This window comes from Leucoraja erinacea, chromosome 16, assembly GCF_028641065.1.
Source record: "Leucoraja erinacea ecotype New England chromosome 16, Leri_hhj_1, whole genome shotgun sequence".
Lineage (NCBI taxonomy): Eukaryota > Metazoa > Chordata > Chondrichthyes > Rajiformes > Rajidae > Leucoraja > Leucoraja erinaceus.
Genome location: NC_073392.1, coordinates 6,152,501 through 6,171,353, shown reverse-complemented (window position 1 = coordinate 6,171,353; position 18,853 = coordinate 6,152,501). Strand labels below are relative to the sequence as shown.

The window sequence follows — 18,853 nt, the reverse complement described above, 5'->3', positions numbered from 1 at the left end:
TGGTCCCGATGGGCCGAAGGGCCTGTTTCCGTGCTGTACATTTCATTCATTCAATGAAAACTCGTACAGAGCTGTCCTCCACACACCACATTGTCACCACTATCAAAAGATCATAGGAACAGAATCAGGCCATTCGGCCCATCAAGTCTACTCCCCCATTCAATCATGGCTGATCTATCCCCCCCCCCCCCCCCCCCCAACCCTATTCTCCTGCCTTCTCGCCATAACCTCTGACACCCGTACTAATCAAGAATCTATCTATCTCTGCCTTAAATATATTTACTAGCTTGGCCTCCACAGCCTTCTGTGGCAAAGAATTTCACAGATTCACCACCCTCTGACTAAAAAAAATTCCTCCTCATCTCCTTCCTAAAAGAACATCCTTTAATTCTGTGGCTGTGACCTCTAGTCCTAGACTCTCCCACTGGTGGAAACATCCTCTCTGCATCCAAGCACTTTCACAATCCTGTATGTTTCAATGAGGTCCTGCCTCATCCTATTATTTCAACCACTTCCTGAGCCTGCTTCACTTTAAGGTCTAAATGTAAAATGTAATTCAACCTCGCTTGTTCATGTCTGATTGAGGTTATTTTAATTTGAATGAGGTGTATAACATTTTTACTTACTATTGCTATACCGCACAAAGTCCAAATGTAAAAGAGAAAACAATTTCCAAAAGAGAGAGGGGGAAGAAATAATATTTGGGGATAATTTAAATATCCTTTAAATCCCACTTGGAGAAACATGATATCCAATTTTTTAATGATTTAGTGTTCTAATTCCACCCAGCCAAGAATCTGATGCCATTTACGCGGGCTGATGTCCAGAGCAGATAAGATGGAGAATTCTTTGAAAGTCCATGTCTGTGATGTCTTAAACCGTACTAAGCAAATATTGACCCAGATTTGAAATCAAATTTCCAATTCTGTTCAGTATGTTGTGGATTAAATCTTCCTTATTCTTTCCGTTACAAATCAGTGAAAGCAAAGCTTTAGGAATCTGAGTCGTAAGATAGAACTGGGTCTTGGACTGACGAGTGTTCGAGCCCATCAAGCAATAGAATCCTGGAAGGGTTTAAAGTCTTTGGAGCTAATTAGCTTGGCTATCCTGACGCGGTTGAAAGATACAGCATGGAAACAGGCCCTTCGGCCCGCCTAGTCCATGCCAACCATCAACTGCCACTATTCGCACTAAGCTCAATGCTAGCCCACTTTCTCATCGGCTCCCCGCACACTAGGAGCAATTTACAGGGGGCCAATTAACCTACAAACTCGCACGTCTTTGTGATGTGGGAGGAAACCGGAGCACCTGGAGGAAACCCTAGCGGTCACAGGAAGAACATGCAAACTCCACACAGGCAGCACCCGAGGTCGGTATTGAACACGGGTCTGTGACGCAGAGAGATTGGTTTCAAGAATCATGAGTGTTCAATTGTCATACATGCCGACAATGGAACGATGAAATTCTTACTTGCATGTAAATGCAATGCACACAGATAATGTATTTATTAACTTCAATAAATTAGTAATCATGATATGTTTAAAAAAAAATCCTAAATCCTTTAGTGCATAGACAGTCCAAAGAGAGTCTATAGAAGCTCATAGTTGCTGAGGTCAATGCTGTGCAGTGTTCAAGAGCCTGATGGCTGTTGGGAAGAAGCTGTTCCTGAACTTGGTGGCCACAGTTTTCAGGCTCCTGTACCTTCTTCCCTCTGGTAACTGCAAGATGAGAGCATGGCTGGGGTCACTCTGAAGCAGCGCCTCCTACTGTTCCCATCGATGGTTGGGCGGTCAGTACCTGTGATGGGCCGGGCAGTGTCCACCACACTATATAATCTCCTGCCATCCTGGGCGTTTAGAATTGTTGAACCAGGCCATGATTTTAATATAACTACAAATTTGAGGATCTCTAGTTTTTTACAACCAGCCTCCAATAAATATTCATTTTGAATTTTCTACAGTATCTTTGATGTAATCTAGAAGACCATTCCAAATATTTAAAGTGTAGAATTTGATTGGTGTCATTTTTTCTGCGCCCCCACTTTAATACAAGTGTTCATCTTGACCCCAGCAACTTTGATTTACAAACAGCACGTCTGGGAAACAACTTCTCAGTGTGTTTGCAGAAGAGTTTGCCATCAAGCATAACTAAAATACAGTGGTTGTTCATCAATTAAATGGTGATTGGAGCAGAATTAAGCCATTCGGCCCATCGTGTCTACTCCACCATTCAACCACGGCTGATTATGTCCAGTCATGTCGGAGGTTATGGGGAGAAGGCAGGAGAATGGGGATAGGAGGGAGAGATAGACTTGGAGTAGACGATGGGCCGAATGGCCTAATTCTGCTCCTATCGCATGATCTCATGATCTTATCACCTGTCTCTCCCTCCTAACCGCATCCTCCTGCCTTCTCCCCATAACCCCTGACACCCGTACCAATCAAGAAATTGTTAGCAAGAGTAAAAAAAAAAGACATTTAAAGAGCACAAGGATGTTAGAAAGAGTTTCAGCGATAGTGCTGAACAGAGACAAGAGGGTTTAAGAAGGAACTGCAGATGCTGGAGAATCGAAGGTTACACAAAAAAGCTGGAGAAACTCAGCGGGTGCAGCAGCATCTATGGAGCGAAGGAAATAGGCAACGTTTCGGGCCGAAACCCTTCTTCAGACAAGAGGGTTGCTGGAAGTGAAGTAGAAGTAACAGGAACACAAAGTAGCACAGGAGCAGAATATTATGGCAATGAACTCCGAAGTGAATTGTTGACTTTGGATGCAAAATGCAGGATCTGAAAACTGATCCAAAGTTTAGCAGTAATTAGCGGCACGGTTGTGCAGCGGTAGAGCTGCTGCCTCACAGTGCCAGAGACCCGGGTTCGATCCCGACCACGGGTGCTGCCTGTACGGAGTTTGTACGTTCTCCCCGTGGCCTGCAGAGATTTTCTCTGAGATCTTCACGTTTCCTCCCACACTCCAAAGACGTACAAGTTTGTAGGTTAATTGGCTTGGTGTCAATGTGAATTGTCCCTTATACGTGTAGGGTAGTGTGAATGTGCGGGGATCGCTGGTCGGTGCGGACTCGGTGGGTGGAAGGGACTGTTTCCACGCTGTTTCTCTAAACTGAACTAAAAACCAAACTCTGACATTGAATGGTTCTTGTACGTCGAGGAAGTCGAAATTTATATAAAACACAACTTGCTGATGTCGGTGAGACCAACCGAACACCTCCGCTCGGTCCGCAATAACCAAGCTGACCTCCCGGTGGCTCAGCACTTCAACTCCCCCTCCCACTCCGCCTCCGACCTCTCTGTCCTGGGTCTCCTCCATGGCCACAGCGAGCAGCACCGGAAATTGGAGGAACAGCACCTCATATTCCGTTTGGGGAGTCTGCACCCCGGGGGCATGAACATCGAATTCTCCCCATTTTGTTAGTCCTTGCTGTCTCCTCCCCTTCCTCAGCCCCCCTGCTGTCTCCTCCCATCCCCCAGCCTTCTGGCTACTCCTCCTTTTCCCTTTCTTGTCCCCACCCACCCCCGCCCCCGATCAGTCTGAAGAAGGGTTTCAGCCCGAAACGCTGCCTATTTCCTTCACTCCATAGATGCTGCTGCACCCGCTGAGTTTCTCCAGCTTTTTTGTGTAACCTTGCTGATGTAACTCAGCGGGTTAGGCAGCATTGGGCAGGGAATGGATACGTGTCTAGAGTCTGAGGAAGGATCCGAACACGATGCACCATCTCTACATAATACTGTACGATACATTGACTGTAATAGTCAGCAAAATAGACTCAGTGGAACTTTTCAAAGCATCAGTCTGAAGAAGGGGTCTCGACCCGAAACATACTAGATAGACTCGGCTTGTACTCACTAGAATTTAGAAGATTGAGGGGGGATCTTATAGAAACTTACAAAATTCTTAAGGGGTTGGACAGGCTAGATGCAGGAAGATTGTTCCCGATGTTGGGGAAGTCCAGGACAAGGGGTCATAGTTTAAGGATAAGGGGGAAATCTTTTAGGACCGAGATGAGGAAAACTTTTTTCACACAGAGAGTGGTGAATCTCTGGAATTCTCTGCCACAGAAGGTAGTTAAGACCAGTTCATTGGCTATATTTAAGAGGGAGTTAGATGTGGCCCTTGTGGCTAAAGGGATCAGGGGGTATGGAGAGAAGGCAGGAACAGGATACTGAGTTGGATGATCAGCCATGATCATATTGAATGGCGGTGCAGGCTCGAAGGGCCCAATGGCCTACTCCTGCAACTATTTTCTATGTTTCTATGTCTATGTTTCTATACACCTGGTACACTGTCCCGCTGAGTTACTCCAGCTTTTAGTGTCTATCTGAGAGTGTACTTGTATATATCCGAAATCTTACTAATCTATGCAAAGAAAGAATCACACTATTTTGGCACAGGTGAAAATGAGGAAACCATTGAACACCCCTTCCTGCGGTGCTGCCTGACCCGCTGAGCTCCTCCAGCACTTTGTCTCTTTCTCAAGATTCCAGCATCTGCAGTTCCTTGTGCCTCCCATCTTTATATACATTTTTGTCTTAGGAACAGGCTGAGGAACTGGGTTTTTTTCCCCCTCATAGCTTCCCTGCATCTTAATTTTGTTTCATCACGGCTTAAACTAAAAATTAAGTATCAATAAAAAATACAGTGGCATAGATACTTTATCAGTGACTGTAATGCAATATCTTAAACAAAGGATTAAACGATTTTCTTTAAATTCCAACCTTAGCAGCAAAGGAATTTAAATTCAGTTATAGAATCATAGAGTGATACAGTGTGGAAACGGGCCCTTCAGCCCAACTTGCCCACACCGGCCAACATGCCCCAGCTGCACTAGTCCCACCTGCCTGCGTTTGGCCCGTATCCCTCCAAACCTGTCCTATCCATGTACCTGTCTAACTGCTTCTTAAACGTTGGGGTAGTCCCTGCCTCAACGACCTCCTCTGGCAGCTTGTTCCATACACCCACCACCCTTTGTGTGGGAAAGGCTGTTTTAATAAATCTGGAATTAGAAAAACAACCGTCTAGAGAGGTGACAATGTAAATTCCTGAGTTATAGTAAATTGTACGCTTGGTTTACTCACTTCTTGGAGAGGAGGAAATCTTTTACAATAACACAATCTAGACTAAACAAGATTCCAGACCAACACCACAGTGGTTACATCGGAAGGGCTCGACAAGGAACTCGGTCTAAAGAAGCAAGTTTACTGCTTTTCCCCAAAGGCATTTAGGGTTAGATAACAGTTCAGTTCAATTTTAGTTTATGGTCCTGTGTACCAACGGACAGTGCATATGACCATAAGACATAGGAGCAGAATTAGGCCATTCGGCCCATCGAGTCAGCGCCAACCAGTAATCCACGCACATTAATACTATCCTACACACAAGGGACAATTTCACATTCGTACCAAGCCAATTAACCTGCAATCTTTGGAGTGTGGGAGGAAACCAGAGATCCTGGAGAAAACCCACGCAGGCCACGGGGAGAACGTACCAACTCCGTACAGACAGCGCCCGTAGTCAGGATCGAACCCGGGCCCCTGGTGCTGTAAGGCAGCAACTCTACCGCTGCGCCACCGTGCCGCCCTGTTAATCCAGCACTTTGTGTCTATCTTCGCTATAAACCAGCATCTGCAGTTCCACGATAGACACAAAATGCTGGAGTAAGTTGGCGGGACATGCAGCATCTGTGGAGGGAAGGAATAGGTGATGTTTCGGGTCGAGACCCCTTCTTCAGACTGTAGTTCCTTTCCATACTATAGTCGGGGGTTGGGTGAGTATTGATTGGGGCTGGAGTTGGGATTGAGTTGTGGGTGATGAGGGAGAGGGTGTTGTGACCAGTGCTGCAGTCTGGGATGGCTGATGTCAATGGATACAGGATGGGATGAAAGATAAGGAAGATTTAGTAATGCAAGCTTCCATTTTTAACATGAACCCAGCACTAATCCCATCTGATGTTGCAGGAGGAGCGTTTGATGACGGTCAGTGCCCCTCAATAACTGGGTCCCTGGACATAACTGTGATAGGAACATTTCTTCTCTCTGACTGGTGCTCCATGCCAGAACATCCCCCCACCCCCCCCACCCAGTGGCACCCCCATCCCCCACAGCACAAATACCTGATAGACACAAAACAACCTGGAGTAACTCAGCGGGCCAGGCAGCATCTTTAGAGAGAAGGAATGGCATGAAGTTTCGGGTCGAGACCCTTCTTCAGACTGACCCTAACCTAACCCTAATGCACAGCCTGAAGAAGGGTCTCGACCCGAAATGTCACCTATTCCTTCCCTCCAGAGATGCTGCCTGTCCTGCTGAGTTACTCCAGCATTTTGTGTCCATCTTTGATTTAAACCAGCATCTGTAGTTCCTTCGGACACAAACCAGGATTGTTCTTGAGGAATTTTCACCACCTTCATTGCAGTGCAGGAAGATGGCTCATGTCTGACAGTAATGGGCCTGTCACAGTTAGACGATTTTATTTAGGCGACTGCCGGTGACGGTGACGACGACAATGGAATTCACCGGTCAGCGCCGGCGCCAACCTACGTTAACCTGGCGCCAACCTACGTTAATCTGGCGCTAACCTACGTTAACCTGGCGCCAACCTACGTTAATCTGGCGCCAACCTATGTTAATCTGGCGCCAACCTACGTTAACCTGGCGCCAACCTACGTTAATCTGGCGCCAACCTACGTTAATCTGGCGACAACCTACGTTAACTTGGCGCCAACCTACGTTAACCTGGCGCCAACCTACGTTAATCTGGCGACAACCTACGTTAATCTGTTGCCAACCTACGTTAACCTGGCGCCAACCTACGTTAATGTGGCGCCAACCTACGGCAGCAAACCCACTGTCACCGAAAACATGTTGAAAATCCAGCGGCGATCAGAAAGACGCAACGACTCTTTGGGCGACTGAGGAGACGACTCACGACCATACAGGCGTCGCCCCGGCGACCATGTGGCCACAGCTTAGTCGCCTAAAAAATCGCCCGAGTAGAGCAGGCCCTTAACAGATCAAATTTCTAGCAGAAAACAAAACAAATGGTCATTATCACATTTCACTCTGCAGGGGACAAATGGATTTTCAATTGTGTAATGTTGACAGAAATCAGCATGATAAGATTGAATTTCCAACCTATTATCTCACTCCCAGCCATAAGAAATGCTGCCCATCCATCCATCCATCCATACATCCGCCCAGACTGCTATGTTGTGTCTGTCGTGATGTCAGCTACAGACCTGCTCGATGTTTGCAATCTTCAAAATCAAACATGTTCCCATGGCAACCCCTGCAGTCTTCCATACTTCCACCATTCCATTGGGGTGGCACAGCGGTAGAGTTCCTGCCTCACAGCGCCAGAGACCCGGGTTCTATCCTGACTACGGGCGCTGTCTGTGCAGAGTTTGTACCTGTGACCAAGTGGGTTTTCTACGGGTGCTCCGGTTTCCTCCCACACTCCAAAGACCTGCGGGGTTATTTACAGGTTAATCTGCAAATTGTACCGAGTGTGTAGGATAGAATTAGTGCATGTGTGATCGTTGGTTGGCACGGACTCAGTGGGCCGAAGGGCCCGTTTCCACACTGCATCTCTACACTAGACGGAACTAATGATCAAGGGGTACTGACCTACCTGCCTGTTTACTGTAACATGGAGATCGCAAGCACTTTGAAGGCCAGACGTGAGCTCAGCACTTACTCCACTCCTGAATGGTGCCGACCCTAAAGGTTCCTGTCCCACTTGCATACGATTGCGTGCGTTTGGCACGACCAACCGGAAGCGGATTTCGCGCGTGACGTCATTTACATCATGCTTACAAATCAGCTGGGCAGGAGGCGGGCCGACTGAATTTTGGCGTGGCACGGCATCGGGCGGTGACGTCATCACTCAACGCTAGGCGTACGACGTCAAGACGCTGTGTATGACGTCAAGACACTGTATGACGGCAATGCGCCTGCGTGCGTACGCGGGCCGACAGGCCATTGGCGCGTGAAAATTTTGGTTGCAAGAATTTCGGAGCCCTGCGCGATGTCGGGACCAGCCCCGCAAACTCCATACCGCTCCGCGCTTCTAAGTGGGACCGGCCCCGCACAACTCCATACCGCTCCGCGCTTCTAAGTGGGACCGGCCCCGCGCGGCCGTATGGTGCCCGTACGCCTCAAGCGACCACGGGGTCGCGTAAAATTTGCGAGCCAAGGTCGCGTAAGTGGGACAGGCCTTTTAAGGTCACCTATCCATGCTCTCTGGAGATGCTGCCTGACCCGCTGAGTTACTACTTTTGTGTAAACTTGCAGTTCCGTGTGTCTACTCCTTGAGCTGTGGCTCCGCCCTACTCACCTGAGGGGCCGGATGCCCTTCGTATCTGGCCGCCTTATTTCGCAGAGGGCTCGACTCGTTTCTATGAGTTTGCTGAAGATCTGAGCGCATGCAAGAAGACCACAGCGATGTGAGGAACTGCAGATGCCAATGTACAAAAGATGCTCCAGAGATGCTGCCCGACCCGCTGCCCGAGTTGCTCCGGCACTTTGTGTCTTATTTTTCTGTTGTAAATCAGCATCTGCAGTCAGGCACTGTGAGACAACAACTCTACCACTGCGCCACCGTGCTGCCCTGTCTGATGGGTTGCCACAGAGGGGAGGGGGAGGAGACCACCATCATCTCTGCCTCCCTCACCAGACATGGCAGCACGTTCCAGGCACCCAACTCTCTTTCCTCTGAAGTTAAAAAAAAAATACTTGCCCCGCACATCTCCTTTGAACTTTGCCCCTCTCACCTTAAACCTCTGTCCACAAGTATTTGAATTTTCCGTCCTGGCAAAAGGGCGTGCATTTTTTTTAAACACTGGGGTGACATGAACAAGGTTAAAGCACAGAATAACATCTTAGGACAGGGAGCCGTTAATAATATGATCTACAATTGAATCCCATAGGTAAAGCTGGGTGGTCAGAAACAACATCAGTGACCACCCCTCCCACACATTGATAGTTACTCTTGCAGAAGCTGCATTGTTTCAAGCCGTCTCATTAAGGTTTGACCTCACATTCACTAAATTAATAATTAAAGTTCGGAATTCAGGTTTTCATTTCAACCTTCAACCTTTAAACCCCAGATCGACACAAAATGCCGGAGTAACTCAGCGGGACAGGCTGCACCTCCTGGGGAGAAGGAATGGGTGACGTTTCGGGTCGAGACCCTTCTTCAGGCTGAGGATCGGAGAGAGAGGGGGGTCTAGAGATATAGAAGGGTGAGGCGTGAAAATGAGACATCAAAGCAGATAATGCTAAAGGAAATATGCCTACTATATTCTGTTAGGCTGAAGCAAAGCAAGAATGTCATTGTCCTATCTGGGACACGTGACAATAAGCTCTCTTGAATCTTGAAATGTAGAATGGTTCATCGTTAGCTGAGGGGATGGTGACAGTGAAGCATACAACTAGTAATATTTATTAATCAGGAGAGACAGTATAAATAGTCGGAGAATTAGGATAGGGGAGGGATGGAGAGAGAGGGGGGAAAGCAAGGGTTACTTGAATTTAGAGAAGTCAATATTCATACCGAAGGCAGACACAAAATGCCGGAGTAACTCAGTGGGACAGGCAGCATCTATGGAGAGAAGGGATGGGTGACGTTTCGGGTCGAGACCCTTCTTCAGACCGCTGGGTTGTAGGCTGCCCAAGTTGCGGAGGCCAAATTACATTTTAGCCACAACAGCAGTCTATGGCCGGTACAAATGTTTGCAACATTAGTTGTTTACCCAGCAGCTAGCTTTGATGGATGATAAATCAGACTGTCATGTATAATAATTGCAGCTGGGAGTTAATATTCAAATGCAATGACCAGAACCAAGTATCCAGGTTGCTTCTCTCGTGTTGTCAGGATCCAGTTCGCTCCAGATCATTAGGTATTTGTTTCACAGTAGGGCAAGATAAACACACCAGACTTCTTTATTCAATCTCTGTCGTTTATCTTGTGTAATGTGAAAGATGAAGAAGACTCGAGGCCATGCCGTATTTGCAACTCCATTCTCTTGCCTTTCCCCAAAACCTTTGACGTCAAGAACCTATCAGTCTCTGCTTTAAAAATGCCCAATGACTTGACCTCCACAGCTGTCTGTGGCAATAAGTTCCACAGATTCACCACACTATGAGGCCCAGTAATTGAGTATATTTTTACATCATTTGTCAGGCGCCAATGGTTTCTGGAAACTTACCTACAGTATCTTTTGGACTAAAAGCAATGCTTTCAAATCCCATGCTATTCAGGGAAGGTGCAGCGGGTAGGCCTGCTGCCTCACAGCAACAGAGACCCGGGTTCGATCCCGACCTCGGGTGCTGCCTGTGCAGAGTTTGCACGCTCTCCCAGCGACCGAGTAGGGTTTCTTCAGGGGGGGGGGGGGGGGCTCCGGTTTTCTTCCACACCCCAAAGATGTCAGGTTTCTAAGTTAAAACTCTTATCAATTTATCCCTTGTGTGCAGCGAGTGGATACAAAAATGGGGTAGCATGGAACACATGATCAATGGTTGGCATGGACTCGATGGGCCGAAGGGCAATGTTTCCGAGCTGTTTCTTCCAATCAATCATCTCGACTACTTTAAAAATAAATCCACAGGTAACCAAAAAAGAAAAGACACACAGAGGGATGGAGTGACTCCGAGGTTCAGGCAACATCTCTTGAGAACATGGATAGATGATGTTTCATGATGACTCAGTCTGAAGAAGGATCCCGACCTGAAATGTCACCTGTGCATGTTGGCCAAAGATGCTTCCTAAACCCCCTGTTACTCCAGTAGTTTAGTTTGTTTTAGTTTAGAGATACAGTGCGGAGACTGGTCCTTCGGCCCACCGCATCTACGCAGACCAGCGATCATCCCGTACACTAGCACTATCCTACACACATGCGGGACAATTTACAATTATACCAATCCAATTAACCTGCAAACCTATACGTGTTTGGAGTGTAGGAGGAAACCGGAGCACCCGGAGAAAACCCACGCAGTCACGGGGAGAACGTACAAACTCCACACAGACTGCACCCGTGGTCAGGATTGAATCCTCGGATCCCTGGCGCTGTGTGCCAGCAACTCTACCGCTGCACCATTGTGCCACCCCTTTGGGTTACTACAGCACTCTGTGCCTTTCTTGTTCGGTGATCTATTAGAGTTCATAATCATTGGCTATATTTAAGAGGGAGTTGGATGTGGCCCTTGTGGCCAAGGGGATCAGAGGGTATGGAGAGAAGGCAGGTACGGGATACTGAGTACGGGATACTGGATGATCAGCCATGATCTTATTGAATGGCGGTGCAGGCTCGAAGGGCCGAATGGCCTACTCCTGCACCTAATTTCTATGTTTCTATGTTTCTATCATAAGTTTAAGAAAGAACTGCAGATGCTGGAAAAATCGAAGGTAGACAAAAATGCTGGAGAAACCCAGCTGGTGAGGCAGCATCTATGGAGAGACTAAAATACTGGAGAAACTCAGCGGGTGAGGATCCATAGATGCCTACTCACCCGCTGAGTTTCTCCAGCATTTTTGTCTACCATAAGATCATATGTGATATGAGGTTTTTTTTTTGTAGACCAGCATCTGCAGTTCCTTGTTCCTAGTTTTTCCTATATCATTTTTTCCTCAGCCAAGACTCTTTGGAATGATTCCCTTGGAATCGAAAGCCATGCCGCACAGCGAGCCTCGTTGCTAGTTTGCCCCAGCTTCCTTCTTATCGTTTATGGCCAAAACTCAAAACTCAAACTATCAAGGGCCTCACAGAACAATGGGTCTGAGGTGTTTCTTTTAGATTTTCCGTATCGCAGTTGGCACACGGACATTTCAGACTTTTAGTTTACTTGTCTGGATACCAGATGGGTTTTTTTTTTTTTAATCCAACATCAACATTGGCCTAATTCTCAAACTCTTGTGTGGAAAATTCCAAATGTCACTGCTCCTCTTAATACTAAAAGTTTCACGTTGCGTTTGGCAATCTTAATTCTTTTCCGTTTCTCCTTCCCCCCCCGATCCATAAATTTCCTTTAATTTATCCATCTATCACAGGCCACCACTTTATTAGCTTTTCTATTATCCTGTACCACCATGGATTACATTTTCAATAAGGAAGTTTAATGTAAGCTCTTCATTCGTTACCCATGCACAGCTACCCCTATCTCTGTTTCCACACAGAAGTGTTCATGAAGTTTTGCAGCGAGAAGCACTTGTATAGATGTGCCATAGAAAGTGTACCTCCCTGTGGAGTTGCATCGCAGCTTGCTTTGGGAGCAGTTCTGCCCAAGACCGCAAATTGCAACTAGCCTTGTCAACTTGACTCCACCGACACCAGTCGCTGCCTCTGAAAAGTGGCCAACATGATCAGTGACTTGTCCCACCCTGGCCATTCCACCTCTAGCTTTTGTTCAGTTTCGAGATTCAGCAGGGAAACGGGCCCTTCGGCCCACCGGGTCCGTGCCAACCAGCGAGATCGCCGCACACTAACACTTCTTGCGTATGGCGTGCACAGCCTAAACTTGTAGGACAACTTGTTCTATTTGATCTTATTTGACTGGGTTGATTGCATTTGTCAAAACAGGGCGGACCACGTGAAGGTTGCAATCTCCCACCCCCACACTAACACTGTCTTACACACACACTAGGGCCAATTTACAATTTGACCAAGCCAATCAGCCGACAAAACCTGTACGCCTTTGGAGTGTGGGGGGAAACCGGAGCTCCCAGAGAAAACCCACGCAGGTCACGGAGAGAACGTATAAACCCCGTACAGACGGCACCCGTGGTCAGGTTTGCACCCGGGTCTCTGGTGCTGTGTGGGAGCAACTCTACTGCTGCGCCACCGAGTTGTGGATATGGCCCAGTCCATCTCACGAACTAGACTTCCCACCATTGACTCCATTTACACTACACACTGCCCCGGATAAACAGACAACATCATCAAAGACACAAGGTGCAGAAGCTCAAGAGCATGTGTGCCACCGGACTCGGGAACAGCTTTTAGAGTGTTGCGTTCAGTTCTGGGCAGCATGTTATATGAAAGATTCTGTTCAGCTGGAAAGGGTGCGGAGAAGATTTACGGGGATATTGTCACCACACGAAGGCCTGAGCTGTCGGCACAGGTTGAGCAATCTAGGACTTCATGGAGCGCAGGAGGATGAGTGGTGATCTTATGAAGACGTACAAGATCGTGGGAGGAATAGATAAAGTAGATGCAGAGTCTTTTATCCGCAGTAGGGTAATCGAGAACAAGAGGGGATAGGGTTAAGGTGAGAGGGGAAAGATTTAATAGGTAACTTTTTTTTCACAGAGGGTGGTGGGTCATGGAGCGAGCTGCCGGAGGAGGTAGTTGAGGCAGGTTTGAGAACCATTTAGACGGGTACATGCATAGGATAGGTTTAGAGGGATGTGGGCCAAACGCAGGCAGGTGGGACTAGTGTAGATGGGGCACGTTGGTCGGCATGGGTTAGTTGGGCCGAAGGGCCTGTTCCAACACGTTCGGACAATGAACCCGTGACTCGGGTCACGGAAGGTCTTTGTCCAAACAGAACCAGTTGAATGATATTTGGCGATCTTTATCTGAAACCCAATGTCATCTGGAGCTTCAGACCTGCCACTGGCTATGGAAACGCTTTGAGAAAGAGGTAAAGGGAAGATTTATAATGTGCGTCATCTTTAATCATTGCAAATGTCACTTGAGGAAATATTCTCACCTTGAATAGCACAGCTTGATTTAATTATAGCCGTTGTCAGTAAGAGAACAATCACACATTGCCTCCGTGCCTGCATTTTCTCAGTTAAACTCTCTATGGACTGGAATAAAATGATCTACTCCCCCCCCCCCCCCCCCCCCCTCCCCTCCCCAAGTTAAATATCTTGTCAGGAATGCGCTACATGTTGTGATTTGTATTTCCGTTAACCTGCGTCTATTGAATTCAAACCGCCAGTTACGTGAGAAATCATGAGCAGGAATGGAGATAACCGTGCATAGGTTGGAAATGTTTCGAAAGCGAGCATTACACACACACACAGCAAGATCCTTATGCCCCTGTCCCACTTGGGAAACCTGAACGGAAACCTCTGGAGACTTTGCGCCCCACTCAAGGTTTCCGTGCGGTTCCCGGAGGTTGCAGGTGGTTGCCGGAGGTTGCAGGTTGTGGAAGCAGGTAGGGAGACTGACAAAAACCTCCGGGAACCGCACGGAAACCTTGGGTGGGGCGCAAAGTCTCCAGAGGTTTCCGTTCAGGTTTCCTAAGTGGGACAGGGGCATTACAGCATCAATTCTACAGAGGGACCTTGGGCTCCAAGTCCACAGATTCCTGGAAGTGGTATCACTATAGATGGTGGTAAATAAACCATATGTTATGCGCTCCTTCATAGAGTCATAGAGTGATATACAGTGTGGAAACGGGGCCTTCGACCCAACTTGCCTACACCGGCCAACATGCCCCACCCACACTAGTCACTGCACTGCCTGCGTTTAGTCCATATCTCTCCAAACCTGTCCTATCCATGAACCGGTCTAACTGTTTCTTAAACGTTGGGCTAGTCCCAGCCTCAACTACCTCCTCTGGCAGCTCGTTCCATACACCCACCACTCTTTGCGTGAAGAAGTTACCCCTCAGATTCTTATTAAATCTTTTCTCCTCCACATTGGGCCGATGTCCTCTGGTCCTCGATTCCCCTACTCTGGGCGCGAGATTCTGTGCATCTACCCGATCTATTCCTCTCACGATTTTATACCTTGAACTTCATTGAATGAATCTTTCATTCAATTCTCCCTTCCATTGACTCCATCTACACCTCGCGCTGCCTCGGCAAGGCCAGCAACATAATCAAGCATGAGTTGCACCCTGGCCACTCCCTCTCCTTCTCTTTACCATTGGGCAAAAGGTACAGAAGTGTGAAAACGCACACCTCCAGATTCAGGGACAGTTTCTTCCCAGCTGTTATCAGGCAACTGAACCATCCTACCACAACCAGAGCGCAGTGCTGAACTACTATCTACCTCTTTGGTGACTCTCAGACTATCGTTGATCGGACTTTACCTTGCACTAAATATTATCCCCTTATCATGTATCTGTACACTGGACATGGCCCGATTGTAATCATGTTTTGTCTTTCCCATGACTGGTCAGAACGCAACAAAAGCTTTTCACTGTACCTCGGTACATGTGACGATAAACTAAATGGAACATTGGTCAAGGCATGCAGGATAAGAGTCAGGAATTCATCTTGTAGCTGGTAGCACTTTGGTTCGGCTGCATATGGAGTATTATGTGCAGTTCTGGCCGTTCCATCACTGGAAGGATGTGGTGGCTCTGGAGAGCTTGCTGAATTTAGAAGAATGAGAGGGAATCTTATTGAAACATATAAGATTATTAAGGGTTTGGATACCCTAGAAGGAGGAAACATGTTCCTGATGTTGGGGGAGTCCAAAACCTGAGGCCACAGTTTAAGAATAAGGGGTAAGGCATTTAGAACGGAGTTGAGGAATCACTTTTTCACACAGAGAGTTGTGAATCTGTGGAATTCTCTGCCTCAGAGGGCGGTGGTGGCCAATTCACTGGATGTTTTCAAGAGAGAGTTAGATATAGCTCTTGGGGCTAACGGAATCAAGGAATATGGAGAGAAAGCAGGAACGGGGTACTGATTTTGTATGATCAGCCATGATCATATTGAATGGTGATCAGAGCTGGCTCGAAGGGCCGAATAGTCTACCTATTTTCTATGTTTCTATATTAGTTTTACCTTGGTATCATGTTTGGTATGGACATTGTGGGCCAAAGGGCCTGTTTCTGTGCTAACATGTTCTATGTTCTGTATAAACTGAGAAACCTTCTTATTGAAGGAATATGCATTGAAACAGACATCTTTACCCCACTCAACATTATCCAATGGGCTCGGTGGCAGTTCCTTAGCCAATTTTATTAAACAATTAAAAAATGCTCTCTGTGCAACACTGAGTATCTCTGGAGAAACAAGGAACTGCAGATGCTGGTTTACAAAAAAAAAAAGACACAAAGTGCTGGAGTAACTCAGTGAGTCGGGCAGCATGGATAGGTGACGTTTCGAGTCGGGACCTTTCTTCCCATTCTGAAGAAGGGTCCCAAACTGAAACATCGCCTATCCATGTTGTCCAGAGATGCTGCCTGACTCACTGAGTTACTCCAGCACTTTGTGTGTGTGTGTGTTTTTTTTACTGAGTATAGCTTTCTTTATATTTCCCATTTGTAACCAAGGCATTGCAATTGCAGCAGAAGGTGCAATAATACCAGTGGGGAAAATTGCTTTGTATTGAAGTCACGGAGTAAATGCTGGGGATAATGCCTGGGAAATCTAAAAGATCACCGATGATACCATATTAAATTATACAATGATCATGCAAGATCCATTCAGTATTTGGAGAACGGTTGTGGAATATAGACAGCAAGTGATATATGCCATTTATCAATTACCTCACCCACTGTTTTAAAAACCCCCAAGAATTGAATTGAATTATTTTCGAGGATGCAAGCGCGCGTCTTGTGCTTATGATCTTGATGGCTTCACTATTAGTCACACTGCGTATGTGTCATGGGAGCTCGATCGAAGCAAGAGAGAAAAAGGGTTTGCAAAGGTGTGAGCCAGCACTGTCATTGTCAACAGCACGGGAGAGAAAAGAAATGCGAAGGCCAGCAGTGAGCTGAAGCGCAGGAAATATTTTGAAATGCAGATTTAAGTACTGCAAGCTGGAAATGAGCCAAAGGGAGTGGTTGATATTGCATTTCTGTCCGATTTAGGAGCCTGGATAGAGTGGACGTGGAAGGGATGTTGCCACCAGTGGGAGAGTCTAGGACCAGAGGCCACGGCCTCAGAGTAAAAGGCGTACCTTTAAAAAGGAGATGAGGAGGAATTTATTTAGTCACAGGGCGGTGAATCTGTGGAATTTATTGCCACAGAAGGCAATGGCAATTGATATTTTTAAGGCGGAGATAGATAGATTCTTGATCAGTACGGGTCTCAGGGGTTATGGGGAGAAGGCAGGAGAATGGGGTTGAGAGGGAGAGATAGATCAGCCATGATTGAATGGCGGAGTGGGCGAATGGCCTAATTCTGCTCTTTTAACATGAACCTAAAACGTACGTCTCCTTTCAGAGTCTGTCATTATTGTCCATTTTATTTAGAGCTGCTAGATTGTGACTTTGCAGATATTTTTATTTTACGCGAACGATATGAATGAAGCTAAGTATTATCTAACCATAAACCCTACTGCCCTGTACAGGTACACCAATACTACAACTGCCTGCCAGAAGATAAAATTCCATATGTTAACAGCCCTGGAGAGAAGTATAGAATCAAACAGTTGTTGCATCAACTACCACCGCACGACAATGAGGTATCTTTACTAGTTCTCCCGCGTGGCATGCAGTGCACTCAGAGTACCACAAAATATCTGGCAAAACAATAATAATAATAATAATAATAATAATAATAATAATAATGCAAAAAATATTTGTATTCAAACTATGTACATTTCAATAGATGTGTCTCTCGGTTTCTGTGGCACAGCGACTTCGCTTTTGAACTCTGACTACTCCTTATCACTCTGGTCCTCGATTCCCCTACTCTGGGCAAGAGACTCTGTGTGTCTACCCGATCTATTCCACTCATGATTTTACACACCTCTACGAGATCATCCCTCATCCTCCTGCTCTCCAAGGAATAGAGTCCCAGCCTGCTCAACCTCTCCCTATAGCTCTGACCCTCGAGTCCGGGCAATCTCCTCGTAAATCTTCTCTGTATGTTTTACAGCTTGACAATATTTTTCACGTAACATTATTCCCAGAACTGATCACAATACTCTAAATGTCGTCTTTAACTGTAACATGACCTCCCAACTTAACATAGAAACATAGAAAATAGATGCAGGAGGAGGCCATTCGGCCCTTCGAGCCAGCACCGCCATTCATTGTGATCATGGCTAATCGTCCCCTATCAATAACCCATGCCTACCTTCTCCCCATATCTTTTGACTCCACTAGCCCTTAAAGCTCTAACTCTCTCTCTTAAATCCATCCAGTGACTTGGCCTCCACTGCCCTCTGTGGCAGGGAATTCCACAAATTCACAACTCTCTGGGTGAAAAAGGTAAATGGCCTCCCCTTTATTCTAAGACTGTGGCCCCTGGTTCTGGACTCGCCCAACATTGGCAACATTTTTCCTGCATCTAGCTTGTCCAGTCCTTTTACAATTTTACATGTTTCTATAAGATACCCCCTCATCCTTCTAAACTCCAGTGAATACAAGCCGATTCTTTTCAATCTTTCCTCATATGACAGTCCCGCCAACCCAGGGATCGATCTCGTGAACCTACGCTGCACTGCCTCAATCACAAGGATGTCCTTCCTCAAATTCGGAGACCAAAATTGTACACAATACTCCAGATGTGGTCTCACCAGAGCCCTGTACAACTGCAGAAGAACCTCTTTACTCCTATACTGAAATCCTCTTGTTATGAACTTCTATACTTTGACTGATGAAGGTCAATGTGCCAAAAGCCTTTTTGGCTACTCTATCTGTAGATGCAGCTAGATCTCGTGCAGGCACTGGTCCACCACCGATTTTCCGGCACCCTTGGTTCCACGGACTTGCCGGAATGTCCATTTTGCCGGACCGACAGAGGTCACGGTTCTCCGAGAGGAGTCCAACGATACGGGGCGTTCCACCTCTGCTGCGGAGGGGGTCCGAGATACCAGCCCGGCAAAGTCGGGCTCGGAAGTCGGCAATGGAAACGGATCTGCCGGAGTTCCAGAGACCCGGCCGCAGGGGAGGGGGCGAATTCCACCCGCCGATCGGCAGTGGAAGTCCC

The 18,853-nt window shown here is 47.0% G+C and overlaps 1 protein-coding gene across 9 annotated transcripts in view; it reads left to right on the top strand.

Moving 5' to 3' along the window:
* Positions 1-18,853, top strand: part of prickle2b (prickle homolog 2b) — a 165,556-nt gene that overhangs the window by 131,146 nt on the left and 15,557 nt on the right. For all 9 annotated transcript variants that reach the window (XM_055647614.1, XM_055647608.1, XM_055647609.1 and 6 more), the window contains one exon: positions 17,268-17,381. In XM_055647614.1, coding sequence (XP_055503589.1) covers positions 17,268-17,381 — 114 coding nt within the window. The remainder of the gene's footprint in view (positions 1-17,267; positions 17,382-18,853) is intronic.